Source organism: Coenobita brevimanus, chromosome 101 (genome assembly GCF_032717465.1).
Source record: "Coenobita brevimanus isolate Jiangsu-jjx chromosome 101, ASM3271746v2, whole genome shotgun sequence".
NCBI lineage: Eukaryota > Metazoa > Arthropoda > Malacostraca > Decapoda > Coenobitidae > Coenobita > Coenobita brevimanus.
This window is the reverse complement of record NC_137054.1, coordinates 49,523,114-49,548,536: the sequence shown is the minus strand read 5'-3', so window position 1 is coordinate 49,548,536 and position 25,423 is coordinate 49,523,114. Positions and strand designations below refer to the sequence as shown.

The window sequence follows — 25,423 nt, the reverse complement described above, 5'->3', positions numbered from 1 at the left end:
GTAAAGTTGAAAGTTGGAATACAAATGTGGGCGATTGTGTGTGTGTATGCACCAATGCAAGATCGTGCTAGAAGAGTGAGAGAAGAGTTCTGGACAAATGTGGAAGTGTGCATGGAAAAGTTTGGAAGGAATGAGAGAGTGTTTTTGATTGGTGATATGAATGGTAAAGTTGGTAATGTGAAGGTGGATGGAATAGTTGGTGAGTGGGGTGTGCCTGCCGAGATAGATGAGAATGGGAGTGCGTTAGTGGACATTTGTGCTGGGAGGGGGTTGGTGATAGCCAATACCCTCTTCAGGCATAAAATGATCCACAGGTATACATGGCGAGTGATGAGAAGGGTGGGTGGTGAACTGAATGAAAGGAAGCCAATGATTGATTATGTGTGTGTGGATGAAAGGATGCGAAGATGTGTAAAGGATGCAAGAGTGTATAGAGGTTGGGGGAGTGGACTTTCTGACCACTACTTGGTGGTGGCCAGAATTAGGATGCAAGTGAGATGGAGGAATAGAAGAAGGAAAAGACGAGAGGAAGGAGTAGTTGCAAGGAGAGTGGAAAGGTTACAAGAGGGTGAGAAAAAGGCAGAGTATAAGAGAGAAGTGGAGGAATGATTGGGCAAATATGAATTGGAGCAGATAGGAGATGTGGGTGTGTGTAAGATATTTACTGAAGAAATATGTGCAGCATGTGATGTGGTGTGTGGAAGGAAGAGAAGACGGAGGGGGGTGCAAGGAACATCGTGGTGGACTGAAGAGGTGAAACAAGCTGTGGCACAAAAGAAGAAAGCATACAATGAATGGATGAGAAATAGGGGCGTGGAAGAAGTTGAGAGGCGGAAGAGAGAGTTATATGTGGAAAGGAAGAGAGAGGTGAAAAGATTAGTTAGAGAGAGTAAGAAGAGAGTGGATGAGGAATTTGGAAGGAATTTGAGTGTAAAGTGGAGGGACTGTAAGAAAATGTTCTGGAGAGAAGTGAAAAGAGTAAGACAGGGTGGAAGTGAAGTTAGCAGGGGAGTGAAAGATAAAAATGGTAGATTACTAGTGGAGAAGGGAGAAAAAGTGAGCAGATGGAGAGAACACTTTAAGGAATTGTTGAACGTAGAGGATGGAAGTAATGCGAGTATAAGTGGCTGGGGAATGGCTGGGAGAAGGAGGGAGGTGAGAAGACAGGAAGAAATCAGTAGGATAGAAGTTGTGGAAGCAATGAAGAAAGTTAAATCGGGGAAAGCCCCAGGAATTGATGGAGTGTGTGGTGAAATGCTGAAGCATGGGGGAGAGATAGTAGTAGAATGAATGTGGAAGATGTGCAGATTGGCCTGGGAGGAAGGTAGAGTCCAGGAGGATTGGAAGTCAGGTATAATTATTCCCTTGTACAAAGGGAAAGGGGAAAAAGAAGTGTGTGGTAATCATAGGGGCATTTGTCTACTTAGTGTAATAGGAAAAGTGTATGGTAGGATACTTATAGACAGAGTTAGAGAAAGAACAGAGAAATTAGTTGGAGAAGAACAGGGAGGCTTTAGGAAGGGAAGAGGTTGTGTAGATCAGATATTCATTCTTAGATCTTTAGTGGAAAAGTTTCTAGAGAAGGGAAAGAAGTTGTATGCGGCTTTCATGGATTTGGAGAAAGCATATGACAGGGTGGATAGACAAGGATTGTGGAAAGTGTTAAGAATATATGGAGTAGATGGGAAGTTGTTGAATGCTGTGAAGAGTATGTACGATGGTGCGAAGGTTGCAGTGCGTGTGGATGGTGAACTAAGTGAATTTTTCTCTTTGAAAGTTGGTTTGAAACAGGGATGTGTCATGTCTCCATGGTTGTTCAATCTGTACATGGATGGGGTAATAAAAGAGGTACAAGGTAGGGTAGTGGATGTTGGAGTGGCGCTAGTGAGAGAGGATAGTGTTTGGAAACTCCCTGTACTGTTGTTTGCAGATGATACTGTGTTGTTGAGTGAAGACGAAGGGGAGCTGCAAGGCTTGGTGGATGAGTTTGAGAGAGTGTGTAAGAAACGGAACCTAAAGGTGAAGTAGGGAAGAGTAAAGTGGTGGTCTTTGAGAGAGGTGAGGTTAGTGAATGTACAGCGAGGTTGGATGGTGAGGAATTGGAAAATGTGAGTACGTTTAAGTATTTGGGTAGTGTGATGAGTAAGGATGGAGGTTTGGAGGGCGAAGTGCTTGAAAGGGTACAGCAGGGAAGAAAGGTTGCTGGTTCTTTGAAAGCAGTGATAAGAAACAGGGAAGTGAGCATGGAAGTGAAAAAGTTACTACATGACAGTATTGTGATACCAACTCTAACGTACGGAAGTGAAGCTTGGACATTGTTGGAGGACACAAGTCAAGAGTGAGAGCAGTGGAAATGAGTTATTTAAGAGGAGCCTGTGGAGTCACGTGGAGAGACAGGCTGACGAATGAGGATATAAAGGGGCGTTGTGGTGTGGATGTGGATGTGATAGGAAGCGTTATGAGGAACACACTGAGGTGGTTTGGCCATGTGGAGAGGATGGAGGGTGAAAGACTGATGAAGAGAGTGTATGTGAGTGAGGTGGAGGGGGGAAGAGGGAGGGGGAGGCCGAGGATGAGATGGAGGGATGGGGTGGAGAGGTATATGAGAGAGGGGGGTGTGAGTTGGGAGTAGGGCAGTGAAATGGCGGGGGACAGGGCGACTTGGAGGCGATTTGTTTGTGGCCACCCCAAATGGGATTGAGGCGTCTGGCAATAGATAGATAGATAGAATATTTAAATACTATAATTTTATGTTTTAACTATTATACAAAAAATTTGTGGATAACCGAAATTGCGTGAAAAAAGTTCGCGTGAATTAAGGGATTACCTATATTTAGATTTGGAGAAGGCCTTCGACATGGTACCCCATAAGAGACTAATGTGGAAACTAGAGCATATAGGAGGACTGAAGGGGAACCTCCTGGAATTGATGGGAGACTTTTTGAGAGAGAGACAAATGAGGACAGCAATAAATGATAGGATGTCTGAATGAAGGGAAATAACAAGTGGCATCCCACACGGCTCAGTGTTGGTGCCAATAATGTTCCTGATTTATGTAAATGATATGGTAGATGCAGTGAACAGTTATGCAAGTCTGTTTGCTGATGATGCAAAGATATTGAGGAAGGTAGAGGTTGAGGAGGATTGTAAAATGCTGCAGGAGGATCTGGATAGGATACACGATTGGAGCCGTATGTGGGAAATGAAATTTAATGCAAAGAAATGTAAAATATTGGAAATGGGTAAAAGTACCAAGAGGCCATCATTGATTTATTTGATGGGTAACAAACCAGTCACAAAAATGAGAGAAGATAAAGATTTGGGAGTGCTGGTCCAGGACAGTTTGTTACCTGAAAAACACATTAACAAGACAGTAAGAGAGACTTATAAATTCTTGACTAATGAAAGAGTAGCTTTTCATTATATGGATGAGGAGATGATGAAAAAATTGATAGTGGCCATGATTCGCCCCAGGTTACAATGTGCAGGAGTAGTGTGGTCCCCACACAAAAAGACAGATATAAACAAGATTGAGAGAATACAAAGAACAGCAAGCAAGATGGTCCCCGGTCTGGCAGATCTCTCTAAAGGCTTGGAAAGCTGGATTAGCCGTCCTTAGAAGAAAGAAGAGAGAGAAGCGACATGATTTCAGTGTTCAGGACCATGGTGGAAGTAGATAAAATTGACTGAGAAGATCTGTTTTTATGGGATAAGAGGGTAACAAGAGGACATGGAATGAACTGAAGAAACTAAGCTGCTTGAAGGATATCAAGAAATATAGTTTTCCTTACTGATGTATAGACCTGTGGAATAGCCTGGACAAAGAGCTCATCCAATCTAAAAACTTAAGTGAGTTTAAAGCTAAATTTGACTTACTGAGAAAGAGAGACGGGACCCCACGATCGTTGCTCATTTCCTGTATATCACAATTAGGTAAATACAATTAGGAAAAATACAAGTAATACTACGAGTTGAGCACCATGTTTAATAAAGTGAATATGGATGCAGTTAAGGAAAGGGATAAGGGTAGAAAACAGGATGATGATTTTTACCAGGATCTGGTTGAAATGGAAACATATAACAAACTAGTAGAGAAAATGAATAAACTGGAGAAGGCATTTCAAAGTGAAATAAATGAATTTGGAAGCAGTTGTGCATGCAGATAGTAGAAAATAAACAGTCAGTAAAGGAATTAAACAAAAAAGACACAACAATAGATGAGCTGTCAGTTGAGATGGTTCACTTAGACAGAAGCTGCTACACACACTCCTCGCCTCCTTTACTTTTAACATCTCTGACTACTCTCCTATCAGCCCTCCTGACTAGAAAATAATCTATCTGACTGCTGTTTCCCCGAGACTTGTATGTAATCAGCCTGTTCACTTTTCCTCAAATGTGTGTTGCACATAATCATGTTCACTGCCTCTCTAAACTCGAGTATCCTTTCCCTGTCCTCAGTTCTTATACCATATGCACATCCCCCATGTACTCCTTCATATCCTTGAGCTGCTTCACCTACATGACAATGTTCACCCCATCTGTGACTAAAACACATTACAGTACTTTAATCTAAGTTAAAAAACAGTATATAAATCAACCTAAACACAAAATTTAAGTCTAAAATATCATCAAAATGGGTAAAAAAAAAATCATACGGGGGTTGGCCATTTTTGGCAAGGTAGAGTGGTATTTCTGTCCCCATTGCTGTGCAGGGGTATCGCATCTAGGGGTATTGTATCTCGGGGTCTGCCAGTACAAGTCCCTTTTCTTTCCTTAGCAGTGCAACCTCATTGTGTGATAGGGCTGCATCAAGTGAAGACCTAATGCATAACAAATTATCACATAATGAGGTTGATCATGGGTTCAATGGGGTTAGAGAAGATGACCTCGACCACGACCCCTAAAATTGGGGGGAGGGGGGGGATAACTATTGTCCACCTGACGTTTGTCCTATGCTGGAACGAGCCATAACCAATGGTGCCTCCCCAGCCCAGGGCGGGGGAAAGTTGAAAGACCTGGATGATTGTTTCGCAGAAAAAGATACAATATGGTATCACTTCACTTAATTTCACACACTGCACAATTTTTTAACACTTGCGCTGTTATTTGGCAGTGGTGTTTCAGTGGCCTTTCATGCACAAAATAAAATGAATGGCAGATGATCACAGCCAATTTAAACACTGGGTGGCCATCCTGACTCAGCTGAGTAGATGCCCATTATCGGGTTTTATGTCGGTTGACATGATTTCCAAGTCACAAGTTTCAGTACAGTATTTCAAACACCAAATAGTATCACTTCGTTTAATTTTGAACACTGCACTACTGTACTTGCAAAGCACTTGCACTGCACCTTGGTGAGAGTGGTGGTGTTTCAGTGGCCTTTCATGCACAAAATAGAATGAAAGGCAGTGATCACAGCCAGTGTAAACATTGGGCAACCATCTTGGTTTGCATACGTCACCACAACTCCACAAGATTCTCAGAGGTGGTTCTAATGATATTGTGATCAATTTTTTAATATTATACTGTGATAGGGTACAGCTTTAAAGTATCATTGTGGCTATTTATCACAATGAGAAATCATATACTGTAATGAGGCTGAACTGTAGGTATTCACTGAAGTTCGCTTGTTGCTTGAACTATTACCATATTGTTGTTCCGTCACTTACGCTAACACTCCTGATTGTGACTTGCAAAGGCCATCTTGGAACAAACAAATGGCTAAATTTATGTGCTGGCAATTGCAAAAGCTAAAATGGGGATTTTACATCAATCAGCAAGACTTCGTATGAGATCATAATACAGTACAGTAAGGCCTGTGTCCCATATTCAAGTTCATCTACGAGAACAGCCCCGACCACCACGATCTTACCCTCAAGGTATGATCTTGATGAAATGCCACAATCATACCTCAAACAGTAGGCCTAAATGGCCATTTCATGATATGGTCACGTTAGTGCTAAGACACACAAAGACATTGCTATAACATCCCACGACACCCTACGGAAGTATCACTTTGTCCTGACGACACATTATGATCAACCTTTAGTTAAAAAATAATGGCACTTTGACTCCATGTCACGCCAAGACATTGCCACGTAGCGTGTCGTAAGTTGTCGTAGCATGTCTTAGGTATAACCCTGCCCGGCATAGGTAAAACTTCGTGTGTCGTAGCTGGTCTTAGGGATCTGATCTCCAAGTTTTTGCAATGACACTTCAAGTCACATCTAACAACAAGCCAAGACAAGCTAAGACAAATGACGTTACCATCACGACATGTCACATTCTCCTTGTCGGCACACACACCGACAATTTTTGAACATTCCAAAAACTGTCGTAGTGCCAACGCGAAGAATGACCAAGTTCTCTGTGTCAGTGCTACGTCATCATCATTAAGTCACACCACGTTACTCATAATGATATGCGGTGACACACGAAGACATGAAGATCGTGGCATGTCTTGGAAAAGTTCTTGACAGTGGGACATAGGCCTAATTGTATTTCTGGAAATGGTCCTAACTTTTTAGTCATCATATAAGCAATTCATTTCAATGGTTCATTGTACTGTACAGTGCAGGTCTGCAGTAATATTAATAATAATAATAATAAAGAAAGCTCTATATGATGCACAATATCTGATCATTTGGAGGCTGGGTAAACATCAGTAGGTATGTGGAGGATCTAAGGAGAAAGAAGGCTAATGAAGAATTTTTTACCCCGCTCATTACCGGTACACTAGTTAATGTATTTATGCATTAGTACAGTACAGGCAATCCCCTGTATCTAAAGTGTTTATGTCAAGTAAAATTAGTTTGGATGGTGATTTTCTTTGGTTACTGAGGTGGTTATAACATGGGTTTTATATATACAGGTTTAGGTGAAGTGATGACAGTGAAGGTTTACTCTTGTATGACTTTAGTCATCCCCCCTCCATACATATCCATTTATATTATACAGCACTTATTACACACATATAGCAGCACAGTATATGCAACTGAATTTGCAAAAGAATAACACATGGGTTGATTGGGAGATGTGTAGTGTTTTCATTTTTCATTTTCGTTTTTGAAGGCTCCAACATGCTTACATGTGTCAGCTATGGTCACCTAGTGATGGCTGTCCGTGCTGCTCGATCTATAGCAGCCTCCCTGTTCAGTCCCTTAACCCTGAGGGCATACTTAATGACTTTGTGCCACGTCTTTTTTTGGCCTGCCCTTTGCAACCCCACCCACAATATTAATGCTTCACACCTGCTGCACCCAGTTATCATCCCCCATCCTTTCCAAGTTCCCAAACCACCTCAATCTACCTCTCCTCATCACAACACCAATACACTCCTGTCCCATCCTACTTCTCAACCCTTTCATTGATAACCCAGCCCTCCCAGGCCTTGCACGCAGTGACGCACTGCACATCCACCTAATCGTTGTCATATCTGTATGTTTGAGCCTGTGAATACCCTCCTCCTCTACTGCCCAGGTCTCACTACCATACAGTGTTACATTCCTAACACATGCTGCCAACAAAAATCCCTTAGCAAGTAGAGAGAGCCCTCTCAGTGTCATGAGAGGCAACAGCTTCCTGAACTTCTTCCATGCTCTTCTCACCCTGGCCACAGAGCTAGCTCCAGCTGCACCTCCAGCACAGAACATGGCTCCCAAATAACAAAACTCTTCTACGCACTTAAGAGACTCACCAGCAAGTTCAATCCTTTCATGCCTGACCATCTCCACCTGCTATCCCTGATATGCCGCACACATAAAATCAGCATTATTTCACAGTCTATCTCTAATACCACTACATCTGTAATGCACAAGATGGAATTACCTCCCATGCCCTTGTGGCAAATTGCACATGGCCACTCTCCCTCTTTGACAGTACTGCCACCAACCCCAGATATCATCACTTTTGTTATCTGCATTTGCTTTTAAGCCCTTGTGCCCCATACCATCTCTCCACATCTTAAATCTTTCCTCCATCTCTCTTTCCCTCTCAGCACTCAACACCAAATCATCATCATAGATCAACTCCCATAGGAGTCCATTGCTGAAGTCACGTGAGAGAGCTTTGAGTACCATAATAAACAACAAGGGACTCAAAACTGACCCCTGATGCACACCAGCATTCATGGCCATAGAGAATTATATGTGACTCAAGTCACCCTCCCCAAGTACATATCCAGTCAAGCTTTTTAAACAGTTACAGTAGCACAATACCTGCTACAGAATTTGGATAGAAAAAACACTTTTCAAGCATTCTTTGTACTGTACTTAATACAGGCAGCTTAAGGGAGCTGGGGGCTTGAAGCTTGTTGTCTTTTTAGGAAGGTAGTGACCATCTACCAGCACTATATTTCATCAAACAGTCCCAAACACAGGAGGACGAGACATAATATCAGGGACTTTTTTTCCAGTGAAATCAGATAATCATGCTTTGGATCTAACCACCTCATGCAAGAATGGGAAACTGGGTTACTCACTGTTTGAGCAACACATAGCTTATAAGAATCTGACCTGAGTTGTCACTTTAACCTAGTCTGTATGGCTGAGCAGACCTTTCAACTACAGCTAAGCAGTTGCTTGTGTAGGTCCATCCTACAGGTTCTGTGCAGTACAGTAGGCCCTCCATATTCATGTGATTCCAAATTGCCAAGTTCAGTTACAGCCTCCACAAAAAACCTTGATGCTCTCCCATATTTAGCTAGAAAACTTCAACATGACGTAACTCTGATAAACGAAAATGTCACTTTAAAGTGACGTTTTTGCCTATCAGAGTTAATATTTTTTACTTTTCTACATCACTCAGGCACTTTCCGGGCATCTTGGAATATGTCGGGTGAATGTATAACGCTAGGAAGAGGTAGGGAAGAAGGTGAGAATTTATGCAGCAAGAGCATCAACAGCATACATCCTCCCCTGATGAGACATCGGTGAGCACTGGCGAGTTTAGTGAGTCTGGGAGTGTCCAGGGTGTTGCCAGATGTACATTAACAGCCAGATTAACTCAGGAGATGGTTGGAGTTAAGCTTACCTTAAATGTGTTTCTCAAAGGTCTCAGAAGGGTGATGGGATCAAGTTTTTTTGGGGAGGGTGTATTCATGGAGACCAGATATCTATTCTTCAGGAACATCTGAGAAGACTTAAGCATCTAGAAGTGCACAGAAGCATCTCTGGAGTTCCCCATGGCTCTATATTTCCACTTGTACAGCCCTTTGTGCACTTTTGCATGTGGCCCATACCCCCACTACCCTTGCCTCTGTCCCACAGTCTTACTCTAGCCACCCTCTGCCTCAGTCACGCAGTAGCCACTGTCTTATACAGCAGTACTTGTGCCAAAATCTCTAGTCTGTATGTACCTAGTTGTGATATACAGGAAATGAGCTACGCTCAGGGGGTCCTGTCTCTGTTTCTCAATAAGTCAGATTTTGCTTTGAACTTGTTTTCAGTTTTTAGACTGGACGATCTCTTTGTCCAGGCTATTCCACAGGTCTGTGCATCTATAAGGAAAACTATATTTCTTGATATCCTTCAAGCAGCTTGGCTTCTTCAGTTTCATTCCGTGTCCTCTTGTTACTCTCGTAACCCACACAAACGGATCTTCTCTGTCAATTTTATCTACTCCCATTCTGGTCCTGAACACTGCAATCATGTCGCCCCTCTCTCTCCTTTCCTCTAGGGAAGGCAAATCCAGCTTTTCCAGTCTCTCTCTGTATGACAGATCTGGCAGACTAGGGACCATCTTGGTTGATGTTCTTTGTATTCTCTCAATCTTGTTTATATCATTCTTTTTGTGCGGGGACCACACTAATGCTGCATATTCTAACCTGGGGTGGATCATGGCCACTGTCAATTTTTTCATCATCTCCTCATCCATGTAATGAAATGCTACTCTTGTGTTTGTCAAGAGTTTATACGTCTCTCTAACTGTATTGTTAATGTGTTTTTCAGGTGACAGACTGTCCTGGACCAGCACTCCCAAATCTTTCTCTTCTCTTGCTTTTGTGATTGGTTCATTACCCATCAAATAATTCAATGATGGCCTCTTGGTACTTTTACCCATTTCCAATATATTACATTGTTTTGTATTGAATTTCATTTCCCACATCCGGCTCCAGTCATGTATCCTGTCCAGATCTTCCTGCAGCATTATACAGTCGTCCTCAACTTCTACTTTCCTCAAGATCTTTGCATCATCAGCAAACAGATTTGCATAACTGTTCATTCCATCTACCATATCATTTACATAAATCAAGAACATTACTGGCGCCAACACCGAGCCTTGTGGGACTTCTTTTGTTACTTCCCTCCATCCAGACATCCTATCCTTTATTACTGTCCTCATTTGTCTGTCTCACAAAAAGTCTCTCATCCACTCCAGGAGGTTTCCCTTCAATCCTCTTATATGGTTCAATTTCCACAATGGTCACTTATGGGGTATCTTGTCAAAGGCCTTCTCCAAATCTAAATACACACAATCCACCCAACTGTCTCTCTCCTGTAGCACATCAATCGCTCTTGAGTAAAAGCTCAGCAAGTTGGAAACACATGACCTTCCACGTCCGAATCCAAAACTGAGTTTCAGCCAAAATGTTCATCTCTTCCAGATATTTTATCCATCTATCTTTCTGGATTCTCTCGCACAGTTTTGCTACCACATTGGTCAGGAATACTGGTCTCTAATTCAGTGGTTCTTCCTTGTATCCTCCCTTATAAATTGGAACCACATTTGCCCTCTTCCATTCCCAAGGCACTTTCCCTTCTTTCAGAGAACACACAATTAAACTGTGAATCTTATCTGCCAGTTGTTCTCTGCATTTCTTCAGTACCCAATTAGAGATTCCATCTGGTCCTGGGACTTTCCTTACATCTTGAGTTTCCAGTAATTTATACAATTCCTGTACTTCCACTTTTATATCTCTTATCACTACATTTGTAGTTACTTCCTCCCCCTCCACAAAATCCTTTTCTTTAGTGAAAATCGATTGGAAACGTTTGTTGATAATTTCAGCTTGCATTGCTACATGTTTACAGACTTCTCCTACATTCAGTTTGGTGATTCCTTCCTTTTGTTTCAATTTGCCATTGTCAGATATATAAAACAGATTGCATTCTTCCATGCATTTGTCAATTATACTTTTTTCAAAGTTCCTTTGTTTCTCTCTGCGTATTCTTGTACTGTATGTTCATTTCTAGTTCTTTTATGTTCTTCCTTTTTTCTGTTATTAGTTCTCTTTCTCTGGTTGTTCCACATCATGTTCCTCTCTCTCTCTTTTTTTTTTTTTTTTTTTTTTTTTTTTGCATCTTCTATGAAACCACTCTTTTTATCCTGTTTTCTTTCCCACTTACTCCTGGCACATATTTTTCCACTCCCGAATTATAAAAGTCCAGAAAGATATCCCACTTCTGTATCTTTTGTGTTTCTCTTAATTTTCTCCAGTCTGCAATTTTGAAAAATTTTCTTTCTTTCTTTCTTTTGCCAGACGCCATAATCCCGTACGGGGTGGCCATTTGACTCTGAGTTATTTGTTTTACAGGGAGGGGCACTAACTCTCCACCAACCCACTTGCCATGTAGGGAGCACGTATGGTTTGATTATATGGTTACCACCCAGTGTTGTAAATGGTTTCTTGGCTTACAGGAAACCATTTGGCTCATTCCAATAAAATTTGCTTTCCCAAAGTTGTATCTTCCCTCCCTTTAAAACTCATCTCTTGGCACCATGTTCCCTATTATCATCTGGAACTCAGTGCCCACATGATCACTTTTTCCTATAGGACACTGATATTTCAAAGAGTCAGTTACATCAGGTTCTTTGGTTAGCAGTAAATCTAGTCTTGCTGGTGTGTCATCACCTTGGAATCATATCTTTTCTTTGACCCACTGTGTCATTACATTTTTCATTGCTATTTTTAACAAAATAGTGCCCCACGAATCTTCACTGCCTGCTGAGTCCCATCCCTCCCAGTTCACCTTTTTACAATTAATATCACCCATTAGAATTATATTGTTGCTTTTCTCAATCACTTTCTATAGATAACTAACCAGTGTCTGACAACATCTCCTGGTATTCATCATCTGTCCATGCTCTTGTCTTTGCGGGAACATATACTACCACCACATCTCTCTTGCGTGGGGAGGATGTGTATGGTAAATTTCCTATCACGTGGACTGACTAGGGCTGGTTACTCCACGTGTTTGGATACATCATGAAATTCTTGGCCGTCTGGCCCATGAGGAGGTATGAGATACATCATGTGGTTAAGGATTCTTGATGGTCTGGGACAACAAAAGTTGTGGATATACATTATGTGAATGGACATTACTGGTTTGTCTAGGCAAGGGGATGTGTTCTCTAACTTTTCCTGGAGGACTCAGACATAACTACCTGTTTTACATATTGTTACCTATAGCTATATACAGTAGGATCTCATCAATAACAATTTCGACAATAACGTTTTCAGCAATAACGGTAAGTTAGAACAGATACCCAGTTTCTATAATAACGTCTGGATTCACTTGAATAACGGCTATTTTGTGAATGCCAAGTTGTTATACTGCAAATATGTCTATAACAAGATGAGGAATGAAACAGACAAACAAGAAGAGGTGAAGGAAATTGCCAAAAATGTGAGGAGTAGTGAGAAGGAGATGGAGGATCCTCCCCTCACCACCTCTCCTGACTTGCCCACCGCCGTCCCATCCACCTCCACTGCCCCACCTGACTCACAATCTGCCTCCCCCTCCACCTCCACAGCCCCACGGGACTCACCTGCTCCACCTGGCATACCTGCAACCCCCAACATAATGACTTGCTGCATTCTGGAAGAAATATAACATTCAACAGGCCGTAAATTTCTTCGTCAATGCCTGGAATAATGCAGCATTGGCAACCATTAAATATGCCTGGTCGGCACTCCAGCCACAACTGAAGTCTGCTGAGACAGAGAGAGAGCGGCCATCAGAATTAATGACTAATGATTGGACTTGTACATCAGATTTCAGGAAAATACCAGAAACAATATCACGATCGAGTGAATGCCCACCATCAGTCACTCATCACTCACTTTTTTTCACAAAGCTAGCCAGCCAAGGTAGAACAACAGAAAAGGGTTGAGTAGATGATGGCATTAGGGTCTTTCCTGAAGATTTTGACTTTATGGAGTTTGACGAAGTGTTGATGGAAGTGGGTGACCATGGCATGAGAGGCAGGAGTGGGGACGAGGCCAGCAAGGGGTCAGGGGGTACGCTGCAGTAGCGTCCATGCGCAAGCCTCGAAACAATCGTCATACCAAACACCTCATAACGCCTTTAGGTGAGTTTTATATAACTCATGTTGATTTAAAAACTACTACTACTACTAAATGGAGAGGTGAGAATGTGAGAGAATGGGAGTATGGATGGGGTATATGTGCAGGAGTAGGTGAGAATGAGAGGGCAAAAGAAGGAGTGTGTATAGTTGTGAGTAAAAGTTGGAAGAAAAGCATAAGAGAGTATGGATCAGGTGGGTCAAGGATTGTGTGGGTAAGATTGAAAGTTGGAATACAAAAGTGGGCGATTGTGTGTGTGTATGCGCCAACGCAAGATCGTGCAAGCAGAGTGAGAGAAGAGTTCTAAATAAATGTGGAAGTGTGCATGGAAACGTTTGGAAGGAATGAGAGAGTGTTTTTGATCGGTGATATGAATGGTAAAGTAGGGAATGTGAACGTGGATGGAATAGTTGGTGAGTGGGGTGTGCCTGCTGCGATAGATGAGAGTGGCAGTGCGTTAGTGGACATTTGTGCTGGGAGGGGGTTGGTGATAGCCAATACCCTCTTCAGGCAGAAAATGATCCACAGGTATACATAGCAAGTGATGAGAAGGGTGGGTGGTGAACTGAATGAAAGGAAGGCAATGATTGATTATGTGTGTGTGGATGAAAAGATGTGAAAATGTGTAATGGGTGCAAGAGCTTATAGATGTTGGGAGAGTGGACTTTCTGACCACTGCTTGGTGGTGGCCAGAACCAAGATCCAATTAAGATGGAGAAATAGAAGAAGGGAAGGACGGGAAGAAGGAGTATTTGTAAGGAGAGTGGAAAGGTTACAAGAGGATGAGAAAAAGGCAGAGTATAAGAGAGAAGTGGAGGAATGATTGGGCAAATATGAATTGGAGCAAATGGGGAACTTGGACGGTGTGTGCAGGATATTCACAGAAGAAATATGTGCAGCATGTGATGTGGTGTGTGGGATGAAGAGAAGACGGAGGGGTGTGCAAGGAACAGCATGGTGGAATGAAGAGGTGAGACAGGCTGTGTCACAAAAGAAGAAAGAATACAATGAATAGATGAGAAATAGGGGTGTGGAAGAAGTTGAGAGGTGGAAGAGAGAGTTATATGTAGAAAGAAAGAGAGAGATGAAAAGATTAGTAAGAGAGAGTAAGAAGAGAGCAGATGAGGAATTTCGAAGGAACTTGAGTGTAAAGTGGAGGGACTGTAAGAAAATGTTCTGGAAAGAGGTGAAAAGAGTAAGACAGGGTGGAAGTGAGGTTAGCAGGGGAGTGAAAGATAAAAATGGTAGATTACAAGTGGAGAAGGGAGAAAAAGTGAGCAGATGGAGAGAACACTTTAAGGAATTGCTGAACACAGAGCTTGGAAGTAATGCGAGTATAAGTGGCTGGGGAATGGCTGGGAGAAGGAGGGAGGTGAGAAGACAGGAAGAAATCAGTAGGATAGAAGTTGTGGAAGCAATGAAGAAAGTTAAAGTGGGGAAAACCCCAGGAATTGATGGAATGTGTGGTGAAATGCTGAAGTATTGAGGAGAGATAGTAGTAGAATGGATGTGGAAAATGTGCAGATTGGCCTGGGAGGAAGGTAGAGTCCCGGAGGATTGGAAGTCAGGTATAATTATTCCCTTGTACAAAGGAAAAGGGGAAAAAGAAGTGTGTGGTAATTATAGGGGCATTTGTCTTCTTAGTATAATAGGAAAAGTGTATGGTAGGATACTTATTGACAGAGTTAGAGAAAGAACAGAGGAATTAGGTGGAGAAGAACAGGGAGGCTTTAGGAAGGGTTGTTTAGATCTGATATTCATTCTTAGATATTTAGTGGAAAAGTTTCTAGAGAAGGGAAAGAAGTTGTATGCAGCCTGCATGGATTTGGAGAAAGCATATGACAGGGTGGATAGACAAGGATTGTGGAAAGTATTAAGAATATATGGAGTAGATGGAAAGTTGTTGAATGCTGTGAAGAGTATGCATGATGGTGCTAAGGCTGCAGTGCGTGTGGATGGTGAACTAAGTGAATTTTTCTCTTTGGAGGTTGGGTTGAAACAGGGATGTGTCATGGCTCCATGGTTGTTCAATCTGTACATGGATGGGGTAATAAAAGAGGTACAAGGTAGGGTTGTGGATGTTGGAGTGGCCCTGGTAAGAGAGGGTAGTGTTTGAAAACTCTCTGTACTGTTGTTTGCAGATGATACTGTGTTGTTGAGTGAAGACGAAGGGGAGCTGCAAGGCTTGATGGATGAGTTTGAGAGAGTGTGTAAGAAACGGAATCTAAAGGTGAATGTAGAGAAGAGTAAAGTGATGGTCTTTGAGAGAGGTGAAGTCAGTGAATGTACAGTGAGGTTGGATGGCGAGGAATTGGAAAATGTGAGTACGTTTAAGTACTTGGGTAGTGTGATGAGTAAGGATGGAGGTTTGGAGGGTGAAGTGCTTGAAAGGGTACAGCAGGGAAGAAAGGTTGCTGGTTCCTTGAAAGCAGTGATAAGAAGCAGGGAAGTGAGCATGGAAGTGAAAAAGTTACTACATGACAGTATTATGATACCAAGTCTGACGTATGGAAGTGAAGCTTGGATGTTGCTGGAAGGACACAAGTCAAGAGTCAGAGCAGTGGAAATGAGTTATTTAAGAGGAGCCTGTGGAGTCACATGGAGAGACAGGCTGACAAATGAGGATAAAAAGGAGCATTGTTGTTTGGATGTGGATGTGATAGGAAGCGTTAGGAGAAATACACTGAGGTGGTTTGGCCATGTGGAGAGGATGCAGGGCGAAGGACTGACGAAGAGAGTGTATGTGAGTGAGGTGAAAGGGGGAAGGGGGAGGGAGGTTGAGGATGAGATGGAGGGATGGGGTGGAGAGGTATATGAGAGTGGGGGGTGTGAGTTGGGAGCGGGGCAGTGAAATGGCGGGGGACAGGGCAACGTGGAGGCGATTTGTTTGTGGCCACCCCGAACGGGATTGAGGCGTCTGGCAATAGATAGACAGATAATTTCAACTAAAAAAAAGTAGTGATAGGAGAGCCACAGGTGGGATAAGTGGATAAAAGTCTTGGAGTGGCAGCACCAATAAACCCATTATACATGTATTTTAATGTCACGCAAATAAAGTTTTCGCTAATAACGGCGTGTTTCTGGGACCAGTTGGACTTTATTGGTGAGATCCTACTGTAGTTACATATAATATTGTTTTATATTATGCCTACAACTTTTCTTTCTTGTTCAGACTGAGAAAGACATGGGACGAGGTCATTAAGTGTGACCTCAGGGTTAAGGGACTGAACAGGGAGGCTGCAATGGATCGTGCAGCATGGAGAGCCGCCATTAGGTGACCAAGGCCGACACATGCAAGCATGTTGGAGCCATTAAAATGAAAACGAAAAGGTTCAGCACTGCGTGTGCAAACTTTTTCAAATTTATTGTGCAATACTTTGATCTCTTTCTCTTGCTCTAAGGTCCATTCCTGCAACTCTCTAATTACTGCCCATACCTTTTTTAACCCGTTAACTGTGCAAGGTGTTTTTTTGGTGTCCATGGTGCGCGGACATAGGGGTAAAAATGAAATTTCCCAAAGACCAAATTTTGTCTTAGAAACTGAGAGAACACATGCCAAAATATATATGGTGGTACTACTCTAAACTGGCGGTTTGGGTGGGGCACGAACCTCTGTACAGTGTTGCCACATTTTCCATACACGCGATACCTCTCTCTCTCTCTCTCTCTCTCTCTCTCTCTCTCTCTCTCTCCTGGGGGGAGATGTACGTCACCCTGCGGAATTTTCTTTTATGAGTGACTGTTATACACTTGTGCTTTCATTTCTTTATTTTGTTTTTATTATATCGAATCATATTTAAAAAAAAAATTGTTTTACATGTGACACCAGATGACCTTGCTGTAGCGGCGCCTTGATTTGTTTTCATTCAATCATTTTCTCCCTCCTTGTTTCCCTCCCTTCCACAAGGAAGCTCTGGTCAGATTAGACTCGGTCTGTGTGAGTGTTGCTGCTCATGAGGGTTTAAAGTATTTATTTTTAAGAAATTTGCATATTTTTACTTATATTCCTGCACATTATCTTATAATCATAATTGTGACATTATTACCCACCCCAGAAATACAGTAAAAGCCAATAAAAGTGACTACATTTTTTTTTAGCAACACGAAAATATTTATGCCACGTTTCTGTATTGCCGTATAAATATTTTATGCATAATAAGTTTACTGTTCATTCATATATTATAATACACACGTTAACATTGTATTCATATGTGTTTATCTTATTTGTGAGGCCTTTTACGTATATAAGAGCCGTTTCACATCGCAGGTTTGGGAAACATAGCATCACTGTACAGAGGTTCATGCCCACCCAAACCCCCAGTTTAGAGTAGTACCACCATAGTAACAAAATATTAGCTCAATATTTACCTTGGTAAAGCCATGGATGAACATCGAAGTGTCTGATTCCCTATTGGAATGTATGGTTTTCATTTTCTTTTTCGATTTCGGTTTCGGTTTTGAAGGCTCAAACATGCTTGCATGGGTCGGCCTTGGTCACTATGGCACTATATTCGAAATTCACCTGCGCAGCCAGGGCTGTATTGAGCAGTCGCGCTTGGAACAGCCCAGGCTGTATAGAACAGTTAACGGGTTAAGTCCTGGACATTCCTCTCCTCAGTTTTCTCCACTCCTGCTGGTCATGTTTTATTCAGCTTAGTACTTACTTTACCCATACCGTTGTCGAAAAAGCCCGCAAATTCTCATTCACCAGATGTAAACAATGAACGGTCCCTCTCTGCCATGATGCAACCATACGGAGACTTTGTATTTCCACTATATCTTGTACTCTTTATGACCGAAACCTGTCTGACGGGACCACCACTCATGCACTCATTCATATAATCACAATAGGCTGTTCTACTTTTTGATGCTGACTGGGTGATTATTTCCCTGCCATCCACAAGCAGCTCCATCTCTCTCCACGACCTGTGTGTGTGCTTGTGCTTTTTATGTAATTATATTCATGTGCTGCACCTTCATGTGATAATTATGGGTCCTAAGAGAGATGCAGTGTCTGGTGCCTAGAGCTCCCTTAAGCAACAGATGAAGGTTATGACTTGGGAGAAGAAAGTGAAACTGCTTGACAAGGTGGTGGAGGGCATGTTGTACACTGCAGTTGGCCAAAAATTTAATGTTAATGAGAGCACTGTCCACTACATATAAAAAAATGAGATGGCTGTCTTGGAATCTGCACACCAGTTGCTCTTGAGGCGCTAAGGTGCTACTACTGTACTAAAAGCCACATTAAAAACAATATATTGACTAAACATCACATACTGGGAATTGGATGAAGCTCTTTAGTGATAAAATATATATTTTGCAATTAAAAGTGACAGTTCAGTGCCAACTTGGTAATTGATTGCTGATTCATGAATTCATCATATCCATACCACTGTACAGTAATTCATTCATTCATTCAACATCTAATCCAGTGTTCCCCCATGCGGAGTGTTGGAGCTTGGGGCTAGGCAAGTTGGTCCTGACGTTTAAGATGAGAGCGATCAGCCTCACTCATCCCTAAGTGGCATTGGATGAGCGATAACCCCCCCCCCCTGGATACAAACTTGCACAGGCTCAGTCTGATTGGAGTGCCTTAATTACCCATTAGACTACCAGGCACCGTAATTTGGTCATATGGTTACTACCCAGTGTAGTAAATGGTTTCATGGTGTACAATAGTGCAGTAAATATTATATTTAACACATGTTCTGTATTACACCTATGCTGTATATGCGAATCCTAATACATATTGAACAAGTAGGTTGTAGCATCTTCTGATGTTTTGAGGTAATGTAAAGGATTATTAGGTAACCACATAGGTAAATTGTAACTGCAGGGTGCTTTAGGAGCACGATTAGTACCATAATGACTAAAATTCTGAATTCCTGGGGATCTTTGTAATGTATCACGAATTCGGAGGGCCTACTATACGTATACCATGTAGGCAGCTGATGCCTCCTCGTCAGAGACAGTGCCTTGCCATGGTTGGACCAGGGTCCATCCTCATGGTGAGGTGCAGGGAAACAGGAGGAGGTTTGGCTCCTGGGTGAATGTGGCAGCCTCTTAGCTTCACCCAGGGTACACCGCACGACCAGAAGTAGGCTGTTCTCACCACTTCTGTCTAGAGTGACTGATATTTGTCTCAAGCCTTGCTACAGTTGCCACCTTTTCCGGCCCTTCAGTGATATGTTATGTATAATAACAGAAATATCCTTTTTTAAACTTGTAATGAGAAGTTAGGTGGACACAGTGGGACCTTCATGTGATATGTGTTTACTGTATATTTATATCCATCCATCCATAATCCAATCCTTTGCCACCCCATGAGGAGCTTAGGAGCCCAGGGGTAGGCAAGTTGGTCCTGACATTTAAGATGAGTGACCAGCCTCACTCATCCCTGAATGGCATTATGTGAGCAATAAAGCCCAACCATCCCTTGGATATAAACCTGCATCGGCTCAATCTGATTAGAGCGCCTTAATTACCTACTAAACCACCAGGCACCATAATTTGGTTATATGGTCACCACCCAGCATAGTAAATGGTTTCCTTGTGTACAGGAAACCATTTGGCTTGTCACTTAGTGTTGAGTCACCCATAAGCAGAAGGAAGAGGAAAGAGTGAAGGAAAGAAAGACAGAAGAGGGAGTGCAAAGTTACCCATAGGCAGAAGGAAGAGGAAAATGAAGGAAAGAGAGACAGAAAAGGAAGGAAGGAAGAGAGGAAAGGGCACACAACCAAAGCAGTAGTACATCGAGTAAGTGGATGGTGAGCACCCTCACCTAGCACTAATGATTCATTATTTCTCAGGAGTTTTTGATGCTTCAGAAGTACATTGCTGTGATTATTATGCTATATTGATTGCTTCATAATTTTTAACATATACTGTTTGTTTTTTCTATACAGATGATTGAGACAAAGTGTTTTGAAGAGCTTAACCAGTTTGGGCCCAACAACACACCTAGTAATGACCTAAGATTAGACCTGCCTCCTCCTGAAGATAGCAAAAGCTGCTTCCCCTTCAGACGACGAGTAAGTTACTTTCTGAGATATATTGCTGTTGTGAGGTAGTTAGTGCTGTAAATTGGCAAGCAAATGCCACTTTTTATAGAATCAGAGTGGGAAAAATTTTGCTGCTAATTAATTGGTATCATACCAGAAGTAGCATATTTGTATACATTATGATGTTTGTGCCATAAAATGCTCGTACTGGCAAGATTTGACCCTCATTTCCAAATTGTGATGCTGTGTCTTAAACACCACGTTTTGTCTGTAATCATGAATAGTAGAAAAAGTAATCTGATAGCTGCTAACAAAGTGAATGACTCAGATCAGCTAGTAGTGTTATTATTAACTTGGCATGTAGTTGGTGATGTAAGAGTTTTAAGCATATTTTTGATACATTTTATTCATAAATGCAGTATCTTTCCATAATTCTGCATTATCTATTTACCAATCTTCGGTGCAGAATGCAAATTGCAGATAAGCTTGGAGTACATGTGGCATTGCATCTGCTGATGGAGATTCCCCGCTACCCTACTGTTGTAACATCGTTGTGACTAAGAATATTAATATATATGCTAGTACAGTAATTACATATTCCCATCTCATCATGAAAGTCACTGAGAAAGATCTAGAGACAGAATGCCACCATTTAATGGAAGAAAGGAGCGATTAGCTTGATATGTACAAGATGTAAAATCTCATAATTATTCCTACACCATGGATTGTCATCTTGTATTTCTTTTTTTATATTGCTCAGTAATTGTAAACAAATTGTTTTATGAAAGTACAAGTCAAAGAACTGGATATCTATCTATCTATTGCCAGACGCCTCAATCCCGTTTGGAGTGGCCACAAACAAATCGCCTCCACGTCGCCCTGTCCCCTGCCATTTCACTGCCCTGCTCCCAACTCACACCCCCCTCTCTCATATACCTCTCCACCCTATCTCTCCATCTCATCCTCGGCCTCCCCCTCCCTCTTCCACCCTCCACCTCACTCACATACACTCTCTTCGTCAGTCTTTCACCCTCCCTCCTCTCCACATGGCCAAACCACCTCAGTGTGTTCCTCATAAGGCTTCATATCACATCCACATCCACACCACAACGCTTCTTTATATCCTCATTTGTCAGCCTGTCTCTCCATGTGACTCCACAGGCTCCTCTTAAATAACTCATTTCCCCTGCTCTCACTCTTGACTTGTGTCCTTCCAACAGCGTTCAAGCTTCACTTCCATAAGTTAGAGTTGGTATCACAATACTGTCATGTAGTAACTTTTTCACTTCCATGCTCACTTCCCTGTTTCTTATCACAGCTTTCAAAGAACCAGCAACCTTTCTTCCCTGCTGTACCCTTTCAAGCACTTTACCCTCCAAACCTCCATCCATACTCATCACACTACCCAAGTACTTAAACGTACTCACATTTTCCAATTCCTCGCCATCCAACCTCGCTGTACATGCATTGACTTCACCTCTCTCAAAGACCATCACTTTACTCTTCCCTACATTCACCTTTAGATTCCATTTCTTACACACTCTCCCAAACTCATCCACCAAGCCTTGCAGCTCCCCTTCGTCTTCACTCAACAACACAGTATCATCTGCAAACAACAGTACAGGGAGTTTCCAAACATTATCTTCTCTCACCAGGGCCACTCCAACATCCACTGCCCTACCTTGTACCTCTTTTATTACCCCATCCATGAACAGATTGAACAACCATGGAGACATGACACATCACTGTTTCAACCCAACCTCCAAAGAGAAAAATTCACTTAGTTCACCATCCACACGCACTGCAGCCTTAGCACCATCATACATACTCTTCACAGCATTCAACAACTTCCCATCTACTCCATATATTCTTAATACTTTCCACAATCCTTGTCTATCCACCCTGTCTTATGCTTTCTCCAAATCCATGAAAGCTGCATACAACTTCTTTCCCTTCTCTAGAAACTTTTCCACTAAAGATCTAAGAATGAATATCTGATCTACACAACCTCTTCCCTTCCTAAAGCCTCCCTGTTCTTCTCCAGCTAATTCCTCTGTTCTTTCTCTAACTCTGTCAATAAGTATCCTACCATACACTTTTCCTATTATACTAAGAAGACAAATGCCCCTGTGATTACCACACACTTCTTTTTCCCGTTTGCCTTTGTACAAGGGAATAATTATACCTGACTTCCAATTCTCCAGGACTCTACGTTCCTCCCAGGCCAATCTGCACATCTTCCACATCCATTCTACAACTATCTCTCCCCCATGCTTCAGCATTTCACCACACACTCCATCAATTCCTGGGGCTTTCCCCAAATTAACTTTCTTCATTGCTTCCACAATTTCTATCCTACTGATTTCTTCCTGTCTTCTCACTTCCCTCGTTCTCCCAGCTATTCCCCAGCCACCTATACTCGCATTACTTCCATGCTGTATGTTCAACAATTCCTTAAAATGTTCTCTCCATCTGCTCACGTTTTCTCCCTTCTCCACTAGTAATCTACCATTTTTATCTTTCACTCCCCTGCTAACCTCACTTCCACCCTGTCTTACTCTCTTACCTCTTTCCAGAACATTTTCTTACAGTCCCTCCACTTTACACTCAAATTCCTTCCAAATTCCTCATCCACTCTCTTGTCACTCTGTCTTAGTAATCTTTTCACCTCTCTCTTTCTTTCTACTTATAACTCTGTCTTCCGCCTCTCAACTTCTTCCACGCTTCTATTTCTCATCCATTCATTGTATTCTTTCTTCTTTTGTGCCATGGCCTCTCTCACCTCTTCAGTCCACCACGCTATTCCTTGCACCCCCCTCCATCTTCTCTTCCTCCCACACACCACATCACATGCGGCACATATTTCTTCTGTAAATATCCTACACACACCCCATCTGCTCCAATTCATATTTGCCCAATCGTTCCTCCACTTCTCTCTTATACTCTGCCTTCTTCTCATCCTCTTGTAACCTTTCCACTCTCCTTGCAACTACTACTTCCTCTTGTTTTTCCCTTTTTCTATTCCTCCATCTTACTTGTATCCTAATTCTGGCCACCACCAAGTATTGGTCAGAAAGTCCACTCCCCCAACCTCTGTAAGCTCTTGCATCCATTACACATCTTCATATCCTTTCATCCACACACACATAATCAATCACTGCCTTCCCTTAATTCAGTTCACCACCCATCCTTCTCATCACTCGCCATGTATACTTGTGGATCATTTTATGCCTGAAGAGGGTATTGGCTATCACCAACCCCCTCCCAGCACAAATGTCCACTAGTGCACTGGATATGCTTATGGTATTAAAAGACAAATTTGGGAGGGTCCATGAGCCTTACTGGAGTGATAGAACAGGTTAATGTGATAAGGTTATGATCAGAGGAGCCCACCGGAGAGGACAGATTTACAGAGTAGACAGAAGGAAGAGGTCAGCTATGTTGCAACATTCTCCAAGGTGGTTAGGGATATGAGTAGGGTGCTTTACAAGCTGCTTTAGGTCATTAAGGATAGAAAAGATGTAGGCTTGTTCACCAGGTGGATCAGTGAAAGGAGAGGAGAGCCAAAGGTGGTGGTGAACATTGAAATCTCTTAGAATGGAGATTTCAGAGAAAGAAGAAATGGATAGGATATGTCCCATCGTAGAAGTAAGATTGTCGAAGAATTTTTCATAATCCGTAGAATTAGGGGATAAGTAAACAGCTCAGATATATTTAGTCAGAGAACAACAGGAAAGCCAAAGCCAGAGAGCCGAGAGTTCAGGAGAATCAAGTTCAGGAACATGAGAGCAAGATTAGTCATTGCATACATATACACAACAGCCACCTTTGGCTTTGAAATGAGTATAGAGAAAGTAGGAGGTTACAGAGAAGGGTTTACTATCAGTTGCCTCAGACAGCTGAGTCTCAGTTAGGAAGAGAAGGTGCGGTTTAGAGGATGAAAGGTGGTGCTCAACGGAGAGAAAGTTAGAGGAAAGGCTGAGAAAGTTGCAGAAATGAAGAAGAAGTGAGTCAGACAGTGGTTCCAGGCATCTCATCGGGTCGTCACCGGGAGAGTGATGGATGCTGGGGGCATTTATGGTCCCCCCCCCCATTTCCTGGTCAAGAAGGCTGATAGATTGGTAAAGAATATTAAAGTTATAGGAAGAGAAAAATGTGTGCAACAACACAGATTACTGATGTGTGACATGATTCTGAAGAAGCAATGCACCTATGAGGAAAATATGGGAGTTGAAAAGCCAAGCGGCAAGGGATACCTTCTGTAACGAGATGAGGAGAGTGGTGGCTGAACAGTGAGCTGTTGACAGAAGTGTTAATGAGCAGTACTGAGCTCTTATAAACAATCCCTTTAGGGTACGGTCACATTGAACGCAACGAGTGGGGCAACTTGAGCAGGGAGAGATGAGGCGACATGATAAAACACACTAAATCCTATGTGGATGACCACACTGAATGAGCAGGGAGGTTTGTCGCCCCGCTCAACCTCCACGCTTGTCACTATGCGATGCAGCTTGTTCCAGAATGTTGCGCATTACCTGGCAACATCCCCACTCTCAGGCATTTTCATCATCATTCAGTCGTGTTGGTACTGCATGTTGGGGAGGTTGGGTTTTGTAACTATGTCTACTGAAAATTTTATTGGAGCTGTGTACCACAGGAGAGCTGTGTGGGATCCAAATGATCCACTCCACAAAAATACTGGAGTGTTGAAGAAACACTGGGAAGTTTTTTTTTTTTTTTTTTTTTTTTTTTTTTTTTTTTTTTAATGTGAGGAAGAAGGAACCAAAGGTCATGAGCCCGCAATAACAGTTCCCTCCAAGAGAAAAACAAAATACCAGAGAGAGCCAAATTCAAGATCCGATCATTTCGAGATGCCTGGACACACTGTGTTTGAAAGACTGGAGATCATAGGCAGCAGAAAATACGGACAGAGGGAGACAGTTACAGACTTGACATGTTGCATAAGTGAAGGACTGGGAGTAACGGTTAACTCTTGCGTTAGAGAGTTGGACAGAAAAGGGATGAAAGTTTGATGCTAGATGGGTGCTACGCGCCCGTCGTAGGGGTGGAGGAATGCATGCAGACAGTTCAGAGGAGCAGTGACCATTAAAGTAGC

General features: G+C 42.3%; 1 protein-coding gene across 1 annotated transcript in view; it reads left to right on the top strand.

Annotated features, from left to right (window-relative positions):
* LOC145415093 (G protein-coupled receptor kinase 2-like) overlaps positions 1–25,423 on the top strand; it is an 831,927-nt gene that overhangs the window by 760,965 nt on the left and 45,539 nt on the right. Inside the window, exon 13 of the mRNA XM_080284507.1 lies at positions 20,212–20,337. Coding sequence (XP_080140633.1) covers positions 20,212–20,337 — 126 coding nt within the window. The remainder of the gene's footprint in view (positions 1–20,211; positions 20,338–25,423) is intronic.